This window comes from Lathyrus oleraceus, chromosome 6 (genome assembly GCF_024323335.1).
Source record: "Lathyrus oleraceus cultivar Zhongwan6 chromosome 6, CAAS_Psat_ZW6_1.0, whole genome shotgun sequence".
In the NCBI taxonomy this organism is placed as follows: Eukaryota; Viridiplantae; Streptophyta; class Magnoliopsida; order Fabales; family Fabaceae; genus Lathyrus; species Lathyrus oleraceus.
In genome coordinates, this window is record NC_066584.1 from 431,910,069 (window position 1) to 431,933,591 (window position 23,523).

General features: G+C 32.1%; 2 protein-coding genes across 2 annotated transcripts; one reads left to right on the forward strand and one right to left on the reverse strand.

Moving 5' to 3' along the window:
* The first annotated feature begins 5,723 nt into the window (after positions 1-5,723).
* LOC127091114 (25.3 kDa vesicle transport protein) lies at positions 5,724-7,129 on the forward strand. The gene is made up of 5 exons (XM_051029666.1): positions 5,724-5,964; positions 6,143-6,303; positions 6,386-6,529; positions 6,652-6,719; positions 6,824-7,129. The coding sequence occupies exons 1-5, from the start codon at positions 5,774-5,776 to the stop codon at positions 6,920-6,922; spliced, it is 663 nt and encodes a 220-aa protein (XP_050885623.1). The 5' UTR covers positions 5,724-5,773; the 3' UTR covers positions 6,923-7,129.
* Positions 7,130-11,457: 4,328 nt separating this feature from the next.
* On the reverse strand, positions 11,458-13,277 carry LOC127091115 (transcription factor LAF1). The gene is made up of 3 exons (XM_051029667.1): positions 13,021-13,277; positions 12,631-12,760; positions 11,458-11,980 (listed from the first exon to the last, which is right to left on the reverse strand). Exons 1-3 carry the CDS (start codon positions 13,154-13,156, stop codon positions 11,458-11,460), a joined length of 789 nt encoding a protein of 262 aa, XP_050885624.1. The 5' UTR covers positions 13,157-13,277.
* Between the last annotated feature and the right edge of the window lie 10,246 nt (positions 13,278-23,523).

Below are 23,523 nucleotides of genomic sequence, written 5' to 3' on the forward strand. Positions count from 1 at the left end.
TCCACGCCAACTTGCTTCGTCATCGTACGCCCCACAATAATTCCCCGCCCAACACCAATGTGAGCCCACCCAAACCCAACAACTAACCACACAACATCAACCTACCACATACACACAACAACCAAACACCCAACCTCGCAACCCGTTCATGCCATCCACCCAACAACCAACCATCCAACGTCGCAATCCATTCATACCACCCACCCAAACACAATACCAAAAATCAAACCCCGCAACCACAACCGTCTATAGCCCAAATGATTCATATGAGTCACTTCATCGTAGCCCCCCACCATTGACCACCCAAACATCCTATCAACATAACACCCAACCATTGTTTAACTATAGTACGCCCCAGGAACCATTGCTTCGTTTCCAAAACGACTCAATGACCCAATTTGAGCAACTATACCGTCCCTAATCCACCCAACCCCAACGACCTAACTACGATGACATGGGCACCGAACTCCATTACGGAAGCGCCGTTGGCCAGAGCCCCTCCGGATATTGGGAACAAATGATGACACATCTGTCAAATACCGCTGGAACTTCCGTCGGACCTACCCACCAGTCATCGCTCGATCAGGTCAGCATACAAAGACCTCAAACACCTCAAGAAAATCGTGGGAGACCTCGGAGACAAACTAACGCATCTGGATGTGGAACAGGGGGACGTTATAGTCGGGCCGATCATTAGTTTATTGTCAGTCCAATGTAACTAATTATTACAACATCAATAAATTTTGTTTTCATTACTATTTTTTATTTATTAAATATACAAAATTAAAATTTTAAAAAAATACAAGGGGTGTATGTGGCAGATGAATTGGCGCATACACAATCATCATCCATTACACTTAGGCGCCAAGAGCATTGGCGCCTCCTCATGAGGGCCAATGCATGCGCCAATAACATTGGCGTCTCCTCATGAGGATCCCAATGCATGCGTCAATGCTATTGGCGCCCCCTCTTCATGCTTTGGGGGTGCGCCAACTCATCTGGCGCACCCTCTTGTAAAACTGGTTATTTTGTTTTTTTTTTTGAATTATTGGTTATTTTCGATTTTTTTTTGAAACAACTGGTTATTTTAAAAAAAATCCCACTTTGACTAATTAAAATAATAATAAACTTAATAATATAAACCAATTAACTCAATAATCTAATTTAACTATAAATTAATCAAAAATCTAATTAATTTATTTAATAACATAAATTAATCATTATTTCATTAATTTAATTATAAATTAATAAAAATTCAATTAATTTTATTAATAATATAAATTAATCAATATCTAATTAATTTAATAATATTACTCTACTATTAGTGAAGACCGCTTAAACAATAATCTCTTAATAAAAAACTAATTCTTACTAATTAAAATTTTTAATGGTTAATAACTATGCTCCTACAGAAAAAAAACAAATTGTTATGTTAAATCAAACCCTAGACTATCCTAAAACAACAACTAATCAAGATGGGATCAAAGACTTAAAAAGTCAAAATGATATTTCTTTGACTTTGGGGTTGACCAAATGACTTATATGGGCTCTGGATATGTCAGTGACCTAGATCCGAAGTTAGGAGAAAAAGATGGTCAAAATTCGGGGTACGATAGTGGAATACGCACGTTTTCGAGGTGGCGGTTGATGGAAATGTCATGATGACTATGACGTCAGCTCACTAGCTGAATATTGTCAAAAAGGTAAAAAAAAAACCTTATATCCTAGTACGTTGGAAAAAGCCTTTTTGGGGGGCCATTGGTCAATTGTGATTTTTGACAAAAGAAAATGCCCAACAAACAGGTCAAAGTTAAAGACATATCGACTTTTTGATAACTTGTGCATAGTTTTGGGTCCCAGACGAGTAGAAATTTGGACTTAGCGTTTGTTAGAATGTTATGGAAACATTTCAACAATAGAGTTCTCGATAGCAACAAATGCGTTGAGGAAGTGGTTATTTGGGCGCGCAAATATCACGTTCAAATATGATAACTGCTGCTTTAGTTACATTCTGAAGGACACATGGATGAAAGTCAAAATGAAAGGCATGCAGGCTTCTACGTGGCAAAAGCTAAAGACCTGAACATTGAGAGCAATTATGTCTTACTGGTATATAAAGGGATTTCATTTGTAGAATTAGGGGGTGTTCATTTTACTACAGAACCTCACTTGCACTCGAAGTATCAACGTTAAGTGAAAAGAGTCTTCATTGAGAGGACGCATAAACCATGAAACACCAATCTTTACTTTAATAGAAAAGTCTTTCAATTTAATTTACTTTTTTAGTCCAATTACTTTCATTTATACATCATTCAGTATTTTCTTTTCGCTTTTGCCTTACTGCGGCAATTTTCTTTATTTCTGTCGAAATTATATGTTCACATTGTCACTATAGCTATTTCAACTGGGTCAAAGCATCATCATTTCTTAAAAGAAAATCACAAGTTAAGAATGTTAACACAATGTCCTAAGATTCATTAGTCGATCCTACCTGTAACTTTTAATTAAGAGAATATCATTTGTTTATGAAATTTCAGCGTAAACAAAAGTATAGTTCCTAAAGTGTATGGAAAAGAGTAAGCTTGGGGCTGCTCTTGGAAGTGAGCAAATTTTTAAGTTTGGGGTTGGGGTACTAGAGAAAATTGGCCAAAATTTTAAAAATTATGAGGAAATAAGAAGTGGAAAAAGACACTTCTTAAAGAACAAAGAGGTATGATGATAGAAGTAGAATCATGCACCTAACTCCAAGGTTTAAACCTATTTTCCTAAAAATATCCTCCCCAAACATAAGCCAAGTTACAACCTGAAAAGACCTCTAATGTGTGTGTTGTGATTTCTGTGATGAACTATATTAGAACATGATCAAGCTAAGCATAATTGATTTTGCATGTTGGTTGAGAGATAACCATATCCATTGAGTGAGCAGAGAGACAAGTTGAGTACTCATCAATGTTTGAGAATGTTTTTTGAATTTTCTAGATAGAAGTTGGAAGCTAGAATGATTGTCAGGTAAAATAAAAATGTAATTTGGTAATGTTCGATCGTTATTGTGCGATTTGTTTTCTGTTGAAATCTGCAGTTGCAGGCGAGTTACTTGAGGACAAACAACTATTCAAGTTTGCGGTTGTGATGACAGTCTGTATTGCATGAATTTAGTCGAATAATCGAATTAAAATAAGTGAAAGATGAGCTAAAATGAACAAGAAAGAGCAAAGAATAAGGAAAAAATAACTAAGTGTGAAGAAATTGGACTTAGTGAAAAAATGGGTGAAAGGGGAGCAAAAGAGTGCACTTTCGGGAAAAATCACGTGCATTATCGTGCACATGATAGTGCCATAAAAGGTGCATCGCACGCACAACACAAATCATCACGCGTTCGATAGTTCCTTTTGCTGGGCTTTTTTATGATGCATTAGATCCATTCTGAGCTCTTTTTAAGGGGAAATTATGCACTTTGATAAGGGTTATGAATTTTGGAGAGCAAGGCACGATTTTTACAGAATTAAAGGTGGTTTTTAGGGCATTAGAAGCCATTAGAGACCATTACTTCAAGGGAATTCATATGCTATTTTCATCTATCGATTTTGGTATTGCAATTTGAATTATGAGTAGCTAAGATCCTCTAGGTTAAGTTGTGTTATGATGAACTTATTTCAATATTATTGGATAATAAGTTGATTTGACTTTTTATGAACCTTTTGATTTAAAATCCCATTCAATTTCTTATTGTTCTTAATGTTTTTTTTATGTGAAATACTCTTTTAAATTTATTTTGGGCACATAGGAAATACTGACTATTAATCTACGTGTTGGACCTAGAGCAATTATTGTTCTTACGCTGGCAGAATAGGAATATGAGACCCAGAGTAGTGGCATAGGGAATTAATATTACATGCATCGTCTAATCCTGCTTACGCTGGTGGACTAGGGATAGGAAGATCTGAGTAGTGATTAGTGATTTATTTCACGAGAGATCGGTTATAGTGGTTTTGTTAATTCTCCGTAGGGTTATAGTGATGAGATCATTCATACAAGGCATCAAACATCAACAATAGAGAAATAGAGGATTCTAAACATAACCTGACCGCTTTCGCAATTTTGTTTACTCTCTCCTCTAATATAGGGACCCGCCTATAATTGAGGGACTCATCTTTAATTGAATGAGTCGCTTCTAAGTGAAGGACTCACCCTTAACTGAGGGATTTGCTCCTAACTACGGGAGTCGTCTAAAAGTAATGAAGGGTTTAAAACTACATGGAGAAGGAGATTGATCACTTCTCTCTTTACAAGTCCTTCTGCATGAGGAACTATATAGGGTTATATTTGTAAAAAAAAAACCCACAATAAGGCGATACATGATCAGTCCTCACCAGGCGCCCACCCCGAAATATGTCACCTAGGCACGATCCCAACTCAGTAGAAGGGTCACCCTTATGGGAAACATGGATGATGACATGTATGTAATCAAAAACTACATGAGGAAGTGGTCAATGTCACAATTCCTTAAGAAGTAGGCAGTCAAGGCTCCTTAGTCAAGGTGGAGCAGTTACTACTTCTCATGATTCCCTAAATTCAGACCCATATGCCTATATAAATATCTCAACCTTAGGGTTGAGGGGGATCAATATGATATTCACCAAGAAATATCCCTAAATACAGAGATTCTCAACCTCGTGAGTTTGCTCTAACCTTACAGAAAACACCTCAAAAACAGAGCTTTGACCCGCGCGAGCTTGTCTTTGCAACCACAAATGCTAAAGTCTCTGGTAACCCCTACTAGCCTATCGATGCCATGTATCTGTACTTTTTTTTAACAAATACAGTCCCTGAACCGCATTTCCTCTTGGTTGCAAGACCCAATCAAGGGATGAATAATAAGAAAGAGAAAAAAGAACGACACCAATTGAAAAAAAGTAAAAGTAAAAATACAAAAGGTGGGTTTTGAGACACGGTCCATAAACCACATTTTCTCTGGTTTTGAAGTACCGATAGGGGAATATATGATATTATAAAATAAATAAATAAAATTAAAACGTTGTGCGTCTAGACATTATACCCGAATATAAGTCGGTTTAGGTGAAAAATTTATCATAAAATATAGTATTTGTAATAGTGAATTGATTAGTGATCAAATTAAATAATAAGGCTAATTAGATTTTTAATTAGATAATTGATTTTATATTTAATTAATTGATATAAGTTCAATATGATTGAATGTCAGGATGATTCATTTCTAAATAATGAGAATCTTAATTAATCGTCCATCTATATATAAGTTATGGTTCTCAATATACTAAGAAGGTTTAAGGCATAAAAAATTCACGTTGAGAATTATTGTCATTAGTGCCTAAATACATTACCTTGTAAATCCTGACATTTTTATAATTTTAATAAATTATTATTTCGTAAATCTGAATTTATATGCATGCTTATATATGTTTATTTTATTTTTATATTTAGATTAATTATTTAATTAATTTCAAAAGACGTTGTTTTTACCATGTGATTCATAACTTTTGCAAGTTGCAATCCAATTATCTTTTCTATTCTCATAATGGTTCCTTTATGAACACATTAGAAATAACTTGTATGATTCCTTTATGGACACATTGGAAATAACTTATTTTCAAGTTCCCTCTCTCATAAGTCATTCCTTCCTCAAACGTATTCTCTAAAAAATGGCCTCATAATCACAAATAAATCCATCTATATATTCAGCTTAATTCAAATTAGAAAGGAGAACCAAATCATTCATTTGAGATATTGATATATAATGGTTAAGATAACAATAGTTGGAAGGGCAAGCGATGGATTACCTCTAGCACAAGGACTAAGATATGTGAATGAAGAAAATTCCTATCTTTCATTTTACAAGCAACAAGCTGAGTTTATACTCCAAGAAATTTCAAAAGGAGCATTGTCACATTCCATGATGACCATTCTCATTGACCATTACTGCTTCAAGTATCCTTATTATTATTTTTTCTATTTTCTTTTTCTTTTAATTTCTTTAATCCCTTATTGCCAAAGTTGTTGCCATGCTTGCCAAAAAAAAGTTTATAATTCATATTCTTTAATTAAATGCCCTTTATCACAATATAGTTTGTTTAGTTTATTATGATAATGCTCTTTTATTATTAAGTTTCTTGGTAGAAAATGGAGTTGTTTACATTGTTGTGTGTGAGTTCGCATACCCAAGAAAACTAGCATTTCATTACTTACAAGACATACAAAAAGAGTTTGACAAGTTTGATAAAACCCTAATAGGAAAAATCACAAAACCATACAGCTTTGTCAAATTAGGTAATTCCCTTGAAACCATTAATAAGCTACACTAATTAGGAAATATTTCTTTGCCAAAAAAAAATCATAGTTTCATTTTCAGATGGTATAATTGCAAGGTTTAGTAGACAATACATTGATACAAGAACTCAGGCTAACTTATCAAAACTTAATCTCAAAAGGAAACAAGATTTAGAAATTGTTACAGAAGAAGTGTCTAACATTTTAGAAAGGAGGAGAAATTCAGGTAAGTTTTTTCACCCTCCTAAAAACTGATTATTTGCACTAACAAGTTTACATGAAAAAGAATATGTAAAACAAGTTCAGCAATTTTTTTAGTGCATGTACGGTAATATCTTTTATTTGCAGAAACAATAAGAAGGTTACGAGTTAGACCTGAACCTGCATCCTCAATATGGTGTTCTCCAAGACTTGAGGTAATGTGTTATACTTTTAATTATTAAACAATGATAAAAAAAATGCTAAACTTTGGTACTTTTAATTCAATTAACTAATTATGCATTATTGTTTTGGAGCATAGGTGATTGCTATGAAATGGACACCAATTATGATCTTGGTGATTACTTCTATCGCTCTAATATGGGCTAGTTTAGTCCTCACAAACGACTTTGTTATTTGAGGAATATCAGAGAAAGAGAAAGACAAAAGTTGTTGGATCCTATTAATTAAATTAGGAATAACAGAGAAAGAGAGAGACAAAAAAAAATGTTGGATCCTAGTATCAAAGTAAATTGTTTCAAAATTTTCAGATTTGTTATGGAGCTTTTATTGTCTAGCTTGAAAGTGATAGGTTTCATTGAAATGAAATAAGCATAACTTTAAAATTGATTCGTTTGGTTCTATTGGCTACTAATAAGAAAGAAAAAATATATATATATATATATATATATATATATATATATATATATATATATATATATATATATATATATAATCTTGAACAAAATAAATCAGATAGATGTAAGAAGAAAATAAATATTTTTAAAATAAATCAAATAGAATTTGGGATCGAATAACATACGATACAAATATGATTTGCTTCCAAAATATCACATAGAACTCGCAATCAAACGGAAAATTTCAAAAATAACACATTAGTGTGGATAACAAAGTCTAGATTTGTTAACAACTTATATGATATCTTACTTAATAATTTACCGATAAAAATAAGACAATTCATATGAAATAACAATAATCGTTCCCCTTTTGACAAACTTTATGATACTTTACCTAATATGGACCAGATGAACAAATTTCCATCAGTTTATCATTATGTTTCCACCTTACAAAATGACATAATTAAACTACTTATAGAGCAAGAAAATATATTTTTCTAGGATATGTTGTTGGTTTAAAAGGATTTGTTCTACTTAACTTACACTCCTAAGAAATTTTCATTTCTAAAAATGTAACTCATCGTGAACATATATTACCTTATCAATATCAAAATCCATAAAATCATCACATCTTGTATGAAGACATTCCTACACCGCCTATTTAAAATCATGAACATATTTAAAATCAAGTTTAAGGCATTGACATCACATGTGCAACATTATATATGTGATTCCTTGCATGACACGCAAAATCAATTTTTCTATAGTACTCCTTATCATATCTAATTTTCTCTCTTATTCAAATTTATCTTCCTAACATTCTCGTTTTAGTTTATCTCTTACCACACACACTTTAAATCTATATTGTAACTAGAAAATTTGATTGTTGGATTCACTTTATGCAGTTTAAGTTTATTTCACTTGTTAATAGTGGCACTTGAAAACTTATTGATCTTTTATTCAATGTAAAGACAACAGGATGTATGTGAGTATATAAAATTAAACATGGAGAAAATGAAGCCTGTTGTAATGCTTACAATGGTTAGACTTGTAATTGCTTTTCCATGTATTCATAAATGATATTTGCATCGATTATATGTAAACAATGCATTTTTTATGGTGAATTGCAAGAAATTATTGACATGATGGTTAATATCGCACCCACTAAATCTAATCATGTTTTTAAATTGGTTAAATCCATTTACAAGTAGAAAATGGTATGAAAAATTAAATCTCTTCTTACCCTCCATAATCATAAGCAAGCAGAATCTGACAATTCCCTAGTTGTTAATAAAATGGCATATGCATTCACAGTTCTCCTTATATACGGTGATGATGTGATCTTAGTAGGAGATTCATTGACATAGTTCCAATTCAAAAAGAATGTGTTCAATGATTCACTCAAAATCAAAGATCTACAATATTACGGAAAATACATATAATGACGGTTGTGAAATATATATAATGACAGTTTCACATTCGTTGTTAGGTAGTGTATGATTGTATGTATGCTAGTTTTCACAACGGATAAGTGACCGTGGTTATAAGTTAGGTAGAATACTATTTATAACAACGGGTAAAGAAGACAACCTTTGTGAAATAATGTATAGGTCATTGGTTCGAATGCCAACAACGTCATTCTCGCATTTTAACATTTCACCACGATTATTTGTTCCAACTGTGATGGTATGTGCAAGAGTTTATAATAAAATATGAGATTGCTTTTTTTTCCTGCCCCTTATTAACCATATACAACCATTCAAATAGATTTTTGAGATAATAATCAGAAAAATTTAACTATTCTTGAAAAACAACTTAAAAGGTCCAATATTTTTCAAATTGCATGCATCTTGTAATTCATTATTTCCTCATTAACTCATATAATTTGATTCAAAAATCCCAAAATTTTCAAAGTAAGGATGATGAATGGATGCCTTCAAAGTCTTCCACGCAATATTTGATTTTCTCTTCTTTTTTTCTAGTATATTTTACAAACATCAAATTTTGGATGAAAGATTCAAACTGACATTCATTTATCATCATTGTTTTGAAGAATTTGTGGCATTGAATCAAATTCTATAGGCTAAAGAGGAAATCATGAATTACAATATGCATGCAATTTGAAAAACATTTGATCGTCTAAGTTGTTTTTCAAGATAATTTAATGTTTCTGATTATTATCTCAAACATCAATTTAAATGAATGCAAGTCCAATGAGGGGTTTGTAAAACAAACAATCACATATGCTATAACAAACTCACTAACAACATTTATCAACAAAAAATTCAATTAATTAACATAGATTAGGAGAACTTAATAACTAACCATTCCTGGAAAATTAAGACAAACTTGTAAAACGAAAGGAGGATGAAACTGAGGAGAAAACTGTAAACTGTTAAATTTAAATGGATGTCATTCTAGGTCTATCACACAAACTTGCATCTTTCACTTCAGTTTCACCCTCTCTTGTATTTTTTCTTCATAGTAACACAAATCAATTATAATCCTACAACCACCATGTAAAAAAACAACATGTTAACATAAACTAGCAGTACATTGTGATCCAACAAAAATTTATCAACATACAAAAAATATGTCAACACAACCAACCAACAACGAATCATGTGAAACATAATAAGGTCTTCAATCTTCATGACTAGTTGAATTTCGTGTAATTCTCAAGGTCTTCGTACTTCTCAAGGTCTTCATCTGATTCGAAATCAGTTGGATCCAGATTCATTAGGTCCTTCATAATAGTCTTTATCTTCCTTATCTTTTTAGGGTTAAGATTCTTGAAAATAATCTTCTTATAGCACGTTCCACCAGACGGTTCAACAACACTAATGCGATCTCTAACAACTTCAACTTTCTTGACTTTGTTCAACCATAACTACGACATATCAATAACCCCATTTGTAACCTCAATTGTGTGGACAAGTTTGCTTCCACTATTCATGTTGAGAGAAAGATCTGAAATCTGAGAGAAAGATCTGAAATCCGAACAAGAAGAGAAACTCTTTTTCAAAATAACATACAACAACAAAAAAAAAACCCATAAACTCTCGAACAAGAAAAAAATCATGTGAAAAATAACAACATACACGAAAATGAGAAAATAAGGAAGAAGAAGAATACCTTTATGTATGAAGAACATGATTGAGACTATAATGTAGAATAGAAAAACTAATGGCGAAGAAGAAGAGAGAAAATGTATGCTAGGATTTTGTTGTGAGAGATACAGTGATACTGTCAAGAAACGAGAACTAATTCGCTTATATATGGGTAAACAATTTTATTACGGTCGTATTAAAAAATTATGATAAAATGTAATGACTTTCACAGCAATTGACATTAACAACCGTGATGATAAGTATTTTAATATATATATATATATATATATATATATATATATATATATATATATATATATATATATATATATATATATATATATATATATATATATATATATATGACAACACTCATTGTAATAAAAAAGTTAAAATTTGTTGGAGTTGAGATTTGAACCTTATCACACCATGAGTGCATAATCACGGTTAATTAGTTTGATCGTAATGCAATATTTTTTCATAAATATAAAAATAAATAAATAAATGCATAAAAAATGAGGTATTACCACATTTAAGAGTCATCCAGTTGTAATTTAGTGTTACAAAAAATCTATTTTGTAGTAGTGATAAGAATCCTTCTTCAAATTTTATTTCATAATCAAGTTGTCGATTTCTTTACTAAATTAATTTTTCCTTAGTCTTTCATATTTTATAAGTTAAACTTAGTTAACATCTACCAATCTTCAAATTGTACGAGGATATTACACAAGTCTACTCAAGATCTTATTGATTCAGATATAATTAATTCGGAATTAGTTTTATTACTTCTTAATTTTAAAGAGTTTGATATATTGTAGTTGAGAGTTTGTTATATTGTTAATTACTGAGTTGTTAGCTTGCTGTACAAGTTATGTGATGTAGATGCAACTCTTGGTGAGTAACAATCTTTTACTAATTCCATCATGTTTTCTCAATTTGCACAATCATAACAAAACCAAACAAAACAATTGAAAATATATTTTTTTGTTTCATTTTCACACAAACCTTTATGATTAACAACAAAAACATATGAAGACCACATGATTGTTAACTTCTTAACCTAAAAACCAAATTACACGTGTGTGCATAAACAATTCTAGAAATCATTGACTTTGTTATGAGAAGTATAGTAAATACATATTACAATGGAAGCATAACTTTAAACTTCTAAACTTTTGGTCCTTTTCATTATCCATAATTTAAATCCCTTAAACATACATTGCATCATTACTTAAATTGAAATTGTTACTCAAATCAACCTCAGGTAAGCAATGAACAAACCCATTTCCCATCATTTGGTTAGCAAATTTAACTTGTGAGTTGAACATCACACTATTATGATACTCCGACACATCATGATGCATTGCAGCTTCTTGAAAACCTGAATTTGAATCAAATCCATTTCTCATGACCAAAGACTCAACTGAATTTGAAGAGTTGCTACCATTTACATGATCAAGTGAAAGCCATTCGGCGAATAAAAGCTTTGGTAATGAGCTTTGTTGAGTCTCTTTGGTGATGATGTTGTTGTAATTGTGTGGATCTTGAGTTGCAAGTTTTTGAAGAGAGTGCGAAGAGTTGATTGTGTCTGAGCTTGAGCTAGCATATTGAAATTGTTTTTGAGATTCCATTTCATTAGCTTTGGCCACTCTTTTTTTCAAATATGAATGCCAATAGTTTTTTATCTCATTGTCTGTCCTTCCTGATAAATGTTGTGCTATTTGTGACCACCTAAACAATAACAATGTAGTTTAAGGTTTTCTTAGTAATCTTTATTTATAGATAGGGAAATAAAAGAGTATATGATTAACAGTTTGAATTTTTTTTACCATAAATCAATACTAATTTGAAAAAAAAATGAATATACACGCTTTAATATTTAATTTATTAGTATAGAATATTATCGGATCATCGTCTCAACTTTACTGACAACAGAGAAAATCGTAAGAGATTATATTTAAAAAAGATTTAATTATAAAATAATTGTACTAAATATTTGATGATAACATATTATAACCATGAAATAGTTTTAATTTGAATATATAGAATTAAGGAATAGTATAATCAATTTTTATTTTTAAATGTTCATCCATTATTATAGAGAAAAGCATGTCATCCATGCCAATTCATGGTTTGACTTACCTATCAATTTTTTTATTTTATTTTCCCTTTAAATTGGAACCACTTTATTCTATAAAATAAAATAAAATTATATATAAAACTATCCACCAACCAAATACATTAAATTAACAACATTGTTTTTATCTTTCCTTACAAGTTTGTATCAATATTTTAGACCAAAAATTTGAAATTATTAAAAATTGAAAGAAAAAAAAATGTAAAACCAAAAGTAGATCAAATATAAATTAATACTAGCTTACTTGTTGCCTAACATATGATGAAGGGTCAAGATTGTCTCCTCCTCTTGCTTGCTAAACTTTCCTCTCTTTAATCCTGGCCTTAGATAATTAATCCACCTTAATCTGCAGCTTTTCCCATTCCTTTGCAAGCCTAAAAAATTTAGTAAAAAAATTTTAAATTTTAAATTGCGAAAAAATACCGACGAACATTTTAAAATCGTCTCTGAAAAAATTTAACTTTTTTTTGTTTAAGATAATAAGATCAAACTCTTATCAAAAAACTGACAAGACATGTTGGGTAGAAAGATTTTAAATTAAATTACAATGGTATAATTAAAAATATGATTAGGGAATATTGCACATTTACCATGTACATATGAAAAATCACAAACAAGAATAATAAAAACAAACCTGACTTAATAGGGACAGAACTCCAACAGCCATGACCATGTTTAAGGATGTAGTTTCTGAGTTTATGATCTTCTTCAGGTGACCACAAACCCTTCCTATGTTTTGGTTTTGTCTTTTCTAGTGTCTGCAACACCATTTTGTTTTTTCTTGTAAAAATTCACTTTAAAATGTAAATGTTGAGTTTGAAATTTGGATCCACTACAAGAGAATAATATAGAGCAGAGTCAGAGAGAAAAATGAGAATATTTATTTGGTATGGAAACTATGCAGAAGCATAGTAATATATATAAAGGAAGAAATGGTTATGTTTGTTCATTTTTCAACTATCTTTTCACTAATCACGTTGAAATAATTAACAAAATAAATGTATATATAGATAATATTGTGTTAAAAATAAATAAATAATTATGTAGTCTGTCTCATAAGTTGAAAACGTGTTCCCTTACTGATATTCACCTTTTTCTAAATTAGTAGATTTCATGTTCAAAGTACTCCAAAAGTTATATGATTTTTTTCCTACATTATAAATGGAGTTTGTCTTTATTCTCAAACGGCAACTATAAATTTTTTTATGATAATACCACAAAAAATAAATCATATTGTAATAAATTTTTAATAGTGTTTTTATTTGTAGACGGAATATCAGTGTTTTTATTCACATACAACATAAATTAATGTACAATTGATTCATCTTTTTATTCTCTAGACAGGAAATGAAAAATGAGATTATACAAGTCAACCTTTGTCTAGTGCCAACACATTCTCTGCCGCCCAAGACCAATTAACAAACATTTTATTTTTTCTTCTTTTTATTTATTTTTAATAATTTTTTTACAAATTTAATGCAGTTAAGAAACAAGTTTGTATCCTTTGTTAGAGGTTGATGAAATAAAGAGCAGCAATAGAAAATTAGGATATAGGAGAAAAATTGTCCTTACTAGAAACATTACATTGATAGGTGAAAGAAACATTTGTACAATTTGGCAGAAAGAACATGAGTTCATTAATGGAAGATAAAAGTACTAGTAAATTTTGATCCATTTTATAATCATTACAGTAAGTTTTTATCAACTGTTCATCAAAATTGACAAGTTTGGATGTTCTTCAAGTATCATTTTTAACCTATGTCATTAATCATAAGGCCTTCACAAAAAATATGTCCCTGCATATTATACATAATGGATACAATATGCGATTATATTGTTTTTTTTAAGTTAGTCTTTAATATCATGTAATCGTTTTACCATGCATGTGATTAAGGGAATGACCAGGCTCACTACGCCAAATAAGGGAAAAAAGGGCGCTTTTTTTGGCCTATAACAGCCCTTTAAAGCGCCCTCTAATCTGGCGCTGGCATAGGTAAAGACAGCGTTTTTTTTGCTGGTGAAAGCGCTCTCTAAAGTGGCTCTTTAAGCCCTTTAAGGGCCACTTTAGAGGGCGCTTTTTAAAGAAAGTGTCCTTTAAAGTGGAAACTTTTAAGGGTTTAGATGGCGCTTTTACTGGAAAGCGCCCTCTAAAGTGGAAACCTTTAAGGGTTTAGAGGGCGCTTTTACTGGAAAGCGCCCTCTAAAGTGGAAATTTAAAGGGTTTAGAGGGCGCTTATTTTGGAAAGCGCCCTCTAAAGTGGGTGGTTATTTAACATTTACATGCATCACATGTTTTTGTGACCATATTCTCATTTCAGGTTATGTTGCAGCCACAAGAGGTAACCAGAAGAAAATGACATACAGCTGCTTGTTATAATTCACAAGAGAAACTAAAGGTTCTTTTTATGCTTTTATAATATTAAAATACAAATACTGATATATGCTTATTGTTTATATGATCCTCTTGCTATTTGAAATGTCATGAACCGAAACCACTGCTACTCTAATTGAAATGTATAATAACCACTCTCTTTCATTTATTTGTTTATAATCAATCAATTACAACAAAAATGCAAGTATGCTGCTAGATTAGAAAATCACACTGTTTTGGTATTTTTCATATTTAACAAGACCAAAGAGCACAAAAATGAATTGAGTTGATTCAGAAAAAAAAATATGAATGTGAATACATGAGTGAACACTAGCTGAAGTGCTACTCGAAAGGAAACTTCATCTGAAAAACTGTTGTATTTCTTCAAGAGTTTTTCCCTTTGTCTCGGGGACCCAAATGGCAACAAATCCTACTGTGAAAACACACACTGCAGTATATATTGTGAAGGTTCCTGATAAAAACATAGGAAGCTTCTGGTTAGAAATAATAGATATTTATAGAAAATTAACATAGGCAATGCACACAAACCTCCCGAACTCCAATCCAAGAGCAAATTTGTTGTTAATGTAACCAACCAGGAAAAGAACCAATTGGCAAGTGTTGCAAAACTTCCAGCTAGGCCTTTGATGTTAATCGGAAGAATCTATTATCTAAAATATATTCAACACATCAACTATCACATTATATTACAACAAAGGTTTGTTCATATAGGGTTGTCATGCATATTATTATTGAAGAAAATTGTACCTCAGACATTATAATCCATGACATTGCTCCTAATCCCAGAGAGAATGCAATAACCATGACCTGAAAGAAATTGAAAGTTTATAATAATGAAGTTAGGGAAACAAACAATAGAAACCATCATTTGTGTAATAAAGTTGTATTTACACACCACAACTCCAGCCACCGATACGAGGCTCAATGTCGCATATAAATCAGAATCTGGTGATATATATTCCTGAGAGCAAATTCAACATAAAATATATTATCCATATAAAAAACCAAAAATATAAAGAAGAATTTACTGATATATAATCCTGTGAATCTGTGTTACAAATTTCTGAACATTTATGCATGAATGCATCTGTAATATCTAGTTAATGTATTATGTATATATAAAAATAAACAAAAAATATAACAAACAAAAAAATTATTATTACCTTCAAGTAGAATGATATTGAAACAACCAATTAAAAGACTCAAAGCCATTGCAGATGAAGAAACCTGCAATAGGAGATTTTGATTAATCTCTTATTACCCTCCAAACAAATAGTAATGTGAATGCAAAAATTATCGAAAAAGCTCAGACTCACAATAAGTAAAAGTCGGCGACCAGATTTGTCTGCTAACCACAAAGTTAAAATCGTAGCAAGAACCTAAATGACATGTAAATATTGTTCAGATTATGGTCTGATAAATTTGGAACGTTACAAATTTAGTTTCCTTTCGGTCGAACCTGAACAGCACCGACTCCAAATGTTGCTACATCACTCGAAACATGCGTCTAAATCTCGGGATGAGACAAAACAATTTCGCTTTATTGAGTTAGTCTCTGTGCAGGGCATTCATGTCTCCAACAACAACCCAAAACCAAAACAATTTTGGTTTATTGAGTTAGTTTCTCAATATTTTCAGATATCTCTGACTTCAATAGCATGAGAATGTATGAACCATGCATTAAGCATTAGTGGTATGCACTAATTTGTAGCATAGTTATATATCATCATATAGTTTTTACAAAAGATAAACATTGACTAGAAAATATATATGTAGAATTGTATAATGGTCTAACTGAAAGCTAACAGAAGAATAGTCGACTCTAATTTACTCTATCAAATAACATCCATACCTAAACTTCTTAAGTTACTAGCTACGCTATGTATGCTAGAATAAATACACTCATAAGCTGCATAGTGTACCTTTGATTGGTAGAAGGTGTTTTAGATATTGCTGCCTCCTTTTTCTACATCGAGAAACAAATGGAACAGTTGGTGAAATTTAACCCATAATGCCTAGTCTCCATTGCTAGCATTGCAACACAATAATTATTGTTGAGAATACTCAATAAATGTATGAACCAAGAAAAATGAAACCAAAAATGAACAATAGCGAACGTCAGAAGAGAAACCAAGTAATATGAAGATTAGAAAAATACCTATGGTGTCAAAATCGAACAGCTAACAACGGATTAATAGAAGGAGGAAACGTCGTAGATCTAACAGAGGTGGAAGGAGAACGCCTTAGAAGTAGCGAAAATCGTAGCAGTGAGAACCCTAACGTGAAAAAGAACGAAAATAACAGAGAGTGAAATAACAAAATGCGCAGTATGTTATAATTTTAATGTTTACTAAAGGGGACCTTAGAGGGCGCTTGTGGAAAAAAAGCGCCCTCTAAAGGGGCCCTAAGAGGGCGCTTATGAAAGCACTCTCTAAGGCTTTCCAAAAGCGCTTTATAAACTGGAAATGCACATGGACTTATAGAGCGCTTTTTTAAAAGCGCCCTCTAAGGGTAACCTTAGAGGGCGCTTTCTAAAAAGATGTATTGTTGTCCCTCTATCTCCTCCTTATTTTTTCGCTTCACCTTAGAGGGCGCTTTATTACAAAAACTCCCTCTAAAGTGCGCTGTCTATTCCAGTTGTTCGCTCCTTATTTTTTCGCTTCACTTTAGAGTGCGCTTTTGTAATAAAGCGCCCTCTAAGGTGCGCTGTCTATTCCAGTTTTTGGCGTAGTGGCTCATGTAAAACAAGAATGTTATCAATAGTACATCTAGTAGAATAAAACTCTTTTTTTGTCACCCTCTGATTCCCAGGAAAATGGGGCTCTAGTAACCTAGTGTTCGGCCTGAAAGTTCATAGGTATGACTAAACATTGTTCCCATCAAGAATCATATTAGGTATTATCAGATCCCTTGTTCTTTGGATATTATAAACTACATAAGAAATTATATACTTAAATCTTAATTTAATGCATATTTTTGTCTTTTAATTTAACTTAAAGTTATGTGATCCCTAATCTAATAAATACTACATATTAGTCTCTTAAAAATAGTTTCGTTAGCCAACATAATCTTTTATTTTAAATATTGAGAAAAACGTCAACTTTTACATATGTGACAGTCTAGGTGGTATTGTGTTATCAGACATGGCTTTTTTTTGAATATTTTGACTTTAATAGTTTTTGAGATGAAACGTTTGATACACCCAAGCAATGTTTGAGTGTCATTTCATTTGGTTAAGCAAAGGTTGAAACACGGGGAGGAGAAGAAAAGAATACGAAGACAAATCTTAGTTTCCCATAATGCGGAGAAGAGACAAAGACGAAGACGAACGCACTTGAAGAGCAACTAATACTAACCTCCATTATTCATCTCCATTCTTGAAAAAAATTAGGTTACAATGGATTAGAGTGTGTTTGGCAATGCGATCCTAATTTCTAAAGTTATTTTGAAGTTTTGAGTGGCGTACAGGATTTAGGGTACCCAATTATAGAAAGTATTTGGTATTATTATGCAATGGACAATAGAGAGTTTGTTCTTTTGGAAGATAGGGACGAAAAGGATGAAAAACATTGCACTGATGACTAGGAATGTGCATTTATACGTTCTACATCCATTGTAACAACCTAATATCATTGAAGAGTCAATCCTTTCCCTTGAATATGATTTTGTAGGGCCTAATGATAAAAATGGAGAAGTAACTTGTGTAGAAGAAGGGAATATTGAATTAGGAAAGAACAGTGTATAAAAAGAGGATTTGTATGAAGGTAACACTGTTTTAGAAGAAGTTAGTGTGGATGGAAAAGAGAATTTCGAATAGGGGATCATTGTGTTGGAAGAAGTTGTTGATGTTGAAAAAAGAATTTGGATGAATGGACCACTGTGTTGGAAGAAGTTGTTGATGCTGAAAAAGAGAATTTGGATGAATGGACCATTGTGTTGGTACAAGGACTAAGTGATGGAGGAACCACTAAGTTAATGGATTACTTACCTAGGGGATGGACCACTGGTGTTGAAGGAGACCTTACTGAGGAAGGGGTTACTGATTTCAATCAGGAAGAATACGGGGGACTAGAATGTAACCAGGTAGAAGATGGGGTGCTAAAATGTAACCATGACAAAGATGAAGGATTAGATTGTGGTAGTAAAGGTAATGCTTAAGATGTTAACTTTGAAGATTATGAGGATAATGTGGGTATTAATGAAGACCTACCAATTGCAAAAGAGTATGTTGTTGGACATGTGACTTCCCACACAAGAGGGGATGAATTGTGTAGTTTCGGAAAACATGGTTTTGAAAAATATTCTGAATCAAAATCAGAGTTTAAAATTATTTTCAATATTTAAGTAGCGGAAAGTAAATTAGCATAATATAAAGTCCGAAAATTATAGAGTTTAGGGAAAAGAGAGAACACTAAAAATTATAGAGTTACGGTCAAACAACGAAAAAGACCTACTCTTCTCCCCAAGAATTGATGTTATCAAATAAATTTGGCAGCTTTTAGAAGGTTATACTCATGAACCCTCCTTATACGAGGAAAAATAAAGCTTAAGGTTGACTTCCAACCAAACAATAAACATCGGAGTGAAGCGGTGAGTCTTTCTTCCAAACGGAATATTAAAGCGGATAGTCTCTTTTCCATTAAAATCTTGGAGTAGTTAGTCTTCAAGCTTCTAAGCAAACTTTTATGGATCAAAGCAGATAGTCTCCTTTCCACGAGAATCTTCGAGGGGTTAGTCTTCAAGCTTCTAAACAAATTTTATGAGCTTTTAACAACGGGCTAAGTTCATGAACCTTAAACCTTGGTTTTACCATGGGCTAACCAAGAACCTGGAAGATTTTAATACAAAGATAATCTCAAACCTTATACTTTGGTTTTATCATGGGATAACCAAGAACCTAAACAAGCTTTTATCACAGGTTAAGGTTTATACTTGAATTACCAAGGTTTAACCAAGAACCTATGAAACATTTTATCACAGACTAAGCCTTCAAACCTAAATAAGGGTTTGGTCACACAATCCCCAAACAAAAGCTTTTATGAGTTTTGCTTATAACCCAAACAAACAAAGTCTAATTTGATAAAAATGTCCAACCAAGGTATAAATAAAAGTCCCTTGGGGAACTTACAAATCTACCATTCTAGAATTAAAACTTCTCACTCACAAAAAGGATTTTCTATAAAAGCACTTCAACTAAAACTTAGTGAGATAAAGTAAAAGAAAAGTTTAGAGAGAGAAGTATTAAATGAAACTCGATTCTAGATGTTTTGAAATGCCGGAAAGGGACTTTTATATATAGGCTAGAGGTTAGATCAAAAAGGAAATAGTTTTAAAGGCATTTTAAGACTTGTCAATCGATTGGAAACATGTCCCAGTCGAATTGTTGGTTCCTTTACAATTGATTACCAAGTTAAAAATGGAAAGAAAAGATATCTAGCCGTTACCATAATTAAGATGTTGTCCTAATCAATTATGGTGCATTTTTGAAATCTCCCAATTGATTGGGTAAAGTGACAATCGATTGGCAAAGACACAATTTTGCCAAAATATTTTCGAACAACTTCCAGCTCATATGGCACGGCTCCAACACATTTTTGAAATTATTTATTTGAGAAAAAATGTTTTCGTGTGTGTCTGTGTGATTTAGCCAAACACTCTTACGAAAATGCCCTTTATGCATTACATAGTTTTCACTCAGACTAATTAAGGAAGGGCTTTCTTGTACTTCAAGACTTTGTCAGATACTTTCCTTCTTGTAGACACTTGCTTGAGCTTACTTAAGGTGAGGCTTGAGTTAACTTCTATTTGGTTGCCATCATCGGATAGTCAAGTCCAACAAACCCTAATTTTATGGTTTGCATCTTTAACCGTTTAACTACTTATGCTTGACTTGTCATCGTCGGTTTTTATCATTAGACAAAGATTGTCATCCTCAAAAGTAAAATAGTTATTCTTGTTAAAAAGCATACCACCTGCAAAATAAGTTTTCATATTCTCCCATTTTTTATGATGACAACTCATCTCTCAAGGGATGTGATAAAGGAAAAAAAAACACATATGTGTTTGGAGTAATTAAACTCCCCTGATTTAAATAGAGAGCATACTCCACTTCCCTGAGATTACCCTTCTCCACCTTTGTCAAAATCAAAAAGGCGGATAAATATGCATTGAAAAAAATGTAAATATGCACACATAAACATTTAAGAAAGGGAAAAATATTTGTTACTTAAACTTAAGAGTGCATAAGGAAAAATTTACATAATTAAAAATACAAAAATGAAAAATTTGCAAAATAAAAAACAGGATTGTTAAACTAAACATATAAGTAAGATCACTCGATGCCATAAGCATCATTATTCCTTGCCATAATTTTCTTCATATTCTTGGCTAGACTTTGGAAGATTTTCAACACCTTAGCTATTTTACTGTCTTCTTCCTCAGTTGGTTCTTCTTCTCATTCTTCCTTAAAACATGATTCTTTCTTAAAACATGATTCTTCCTCTATCTCTCCATGTTTGATACAAAATCTAATCTCTTTCAAGTAAGTATAGGTGATTTTATGGTTTGTTGAATCTTCTAGCTCTTCCATGGTGTCAGTGTTAAAGGTGGCTAGAAGTCTCGTGATGATTGGTTCATAGGGGAGCCATGTACATGGGATTTCTCTGCATCAAATCATGTGGTTGGATATACCTTTTACCTAATTGGTTGAGATTTCATGGGTTATGAGCCATAAGGTACTACATATTCCCTAACTATATATCCATGGCTTATGGTCCTTGGGAACAGGATCCTGGTGAGGAGATATTGGAGAATCCTAACCTTTGGCTTTATGTGAAAGGTTTTGAATGAAAACTTCTTCTTTTCCACGAGGTTGATTAAAAGGGCAATGATGGCAGTGGAGTGTTTGAAGTTCTTAAATCCTATTAGTTTATCTATGGTGTAGGTTATCCCTTCAGTATGCATCTCAAAAATTCTACCAAATTGGTCCTTATGAATTACAATTTCCACTCCTCTCACTGATGTTCTCAAGGAGGTTCCTACGAGTTTCAACTTTAGGTAGAACTCATTTACTAAGTTTGGAAAGAATCTATTTGGTATTTGGGTGAAGATTTATTTGAGATAAGCTTGACAAATTTGGTGATAAGGTGTGTGTATTTTCAAAAGATTATGTTCCAAGTACCACGATTGAAATACTTTATTGGCCAGAATTCATTTTTTCTTCTTGTTTGCAGTTTATTAATCAGGTAGTAAATACATTTGTTCTGGGTGTTTCGCTGGGTTTTTGGATTTAGAAGGCCATGATGATACTTATGGTAGAGGAACTTACACAAGAAAAGATGCAAGAAGGTATGAAATTGATATGTAAATGATAATGAATGAACCATAGATATGTATAGTGTGCCTTCTGGATCTTTGGTCGTATATTTTAGGCTGGTATTCGTTGAAAATTATGCTGATTGAAAAGCAAATCATAATCTTTCCAAATTAAGTGTGTGAATCTATTGGCTAACGCCTCTAATCGATTGGTGAATCAATTATCTTCAAGCTTGTGTTTGTTTATCATTAATTCTGAAATCTTCTTCACTTGGAGGGAATTTTTAGCTCAGGTATGATTTTAAATTAGTTGCGCCGAGTTTATCCAATTGATTGTTATAATGCCAGTTGATGGGCTTTCATTGATCAACCTCATTTGCGCATCTTTAGGCCTTGTGTTGGTTTTAATTACTTTTATGCACTTCATTTTAGGATTATTTGAACCTCCTTTCTAAAACACTTGAAACAACTCATCTTTTAGATTAGAAGATAATTTTATTTAGATGAGTAAAATAATAAATATACTATTTAAACTGTTTAGTCAGAGTTTCCCGATTATTTAAACCTTAAAATAATGTATACCTCTTTAAAGGGAAACACAATCATAATATGTTGTGTCCTTCTCTATAAATCGTTGGATGCGAGAGTTGGTATAAACAAAAAAATGAACAAGTCCATTATAGACATATCAATTCAATTGATCACCGAGGATCATAAACCTTGAGATATTCTCAAGAACACTTGCTTTGATCATAATGGTTAATATTTTCCATCCTCATACGTTCTTGAATTAGAGACTTCATATATAGTATGCTTAAAAGTATATTCTTGCTTTGCGCAACTTCATTAATAATCGTCAAAGCTTTAAGCTGCAAAACATGTCTACAAAACATTAAGGTTTCACCTTTGGTGTCCATATCTTCTTGGGCCTGGGTGCTTTAGTTCTAGAAGATCTAAGGGTTTTACCTTTAGATCCTTTCAATGTGTCAAAACAAAATGGTTCTAAATGATCTATCATTTTATAGTGTGTACATTTATAAATGAAATGCTTCTTTTCCTTGTGATATATACCTTTCCTAGGGTTTTTGTCCTACTTAAGTCCTAGTCCATTTCTATTTAAGAAAGGCCTTTGACTTGATAAGATCAAGGCAAGATTTTCTTTACCTTGGGTAAACTTTCCTAGGATTTCACGTAAATCGAGTACTTATATATGAAGGAGACACATCATTTAAAATTTTCTCTTGAGTTCATAATCTTAGTTATTGATATCTTGAATGGTTCATTGATTTGCTTAAGATATCTTAATGATTCCTTACAACAAGGTTCCACATATGTTACTGAATAGGAAGTTGCTAAAAATCAAGGGAAGAGTAAAGGTAAAGGGAAATATAAAGGTAAGAAAAATGGGGAGGGGAAAGGTAAAGGAAAGAT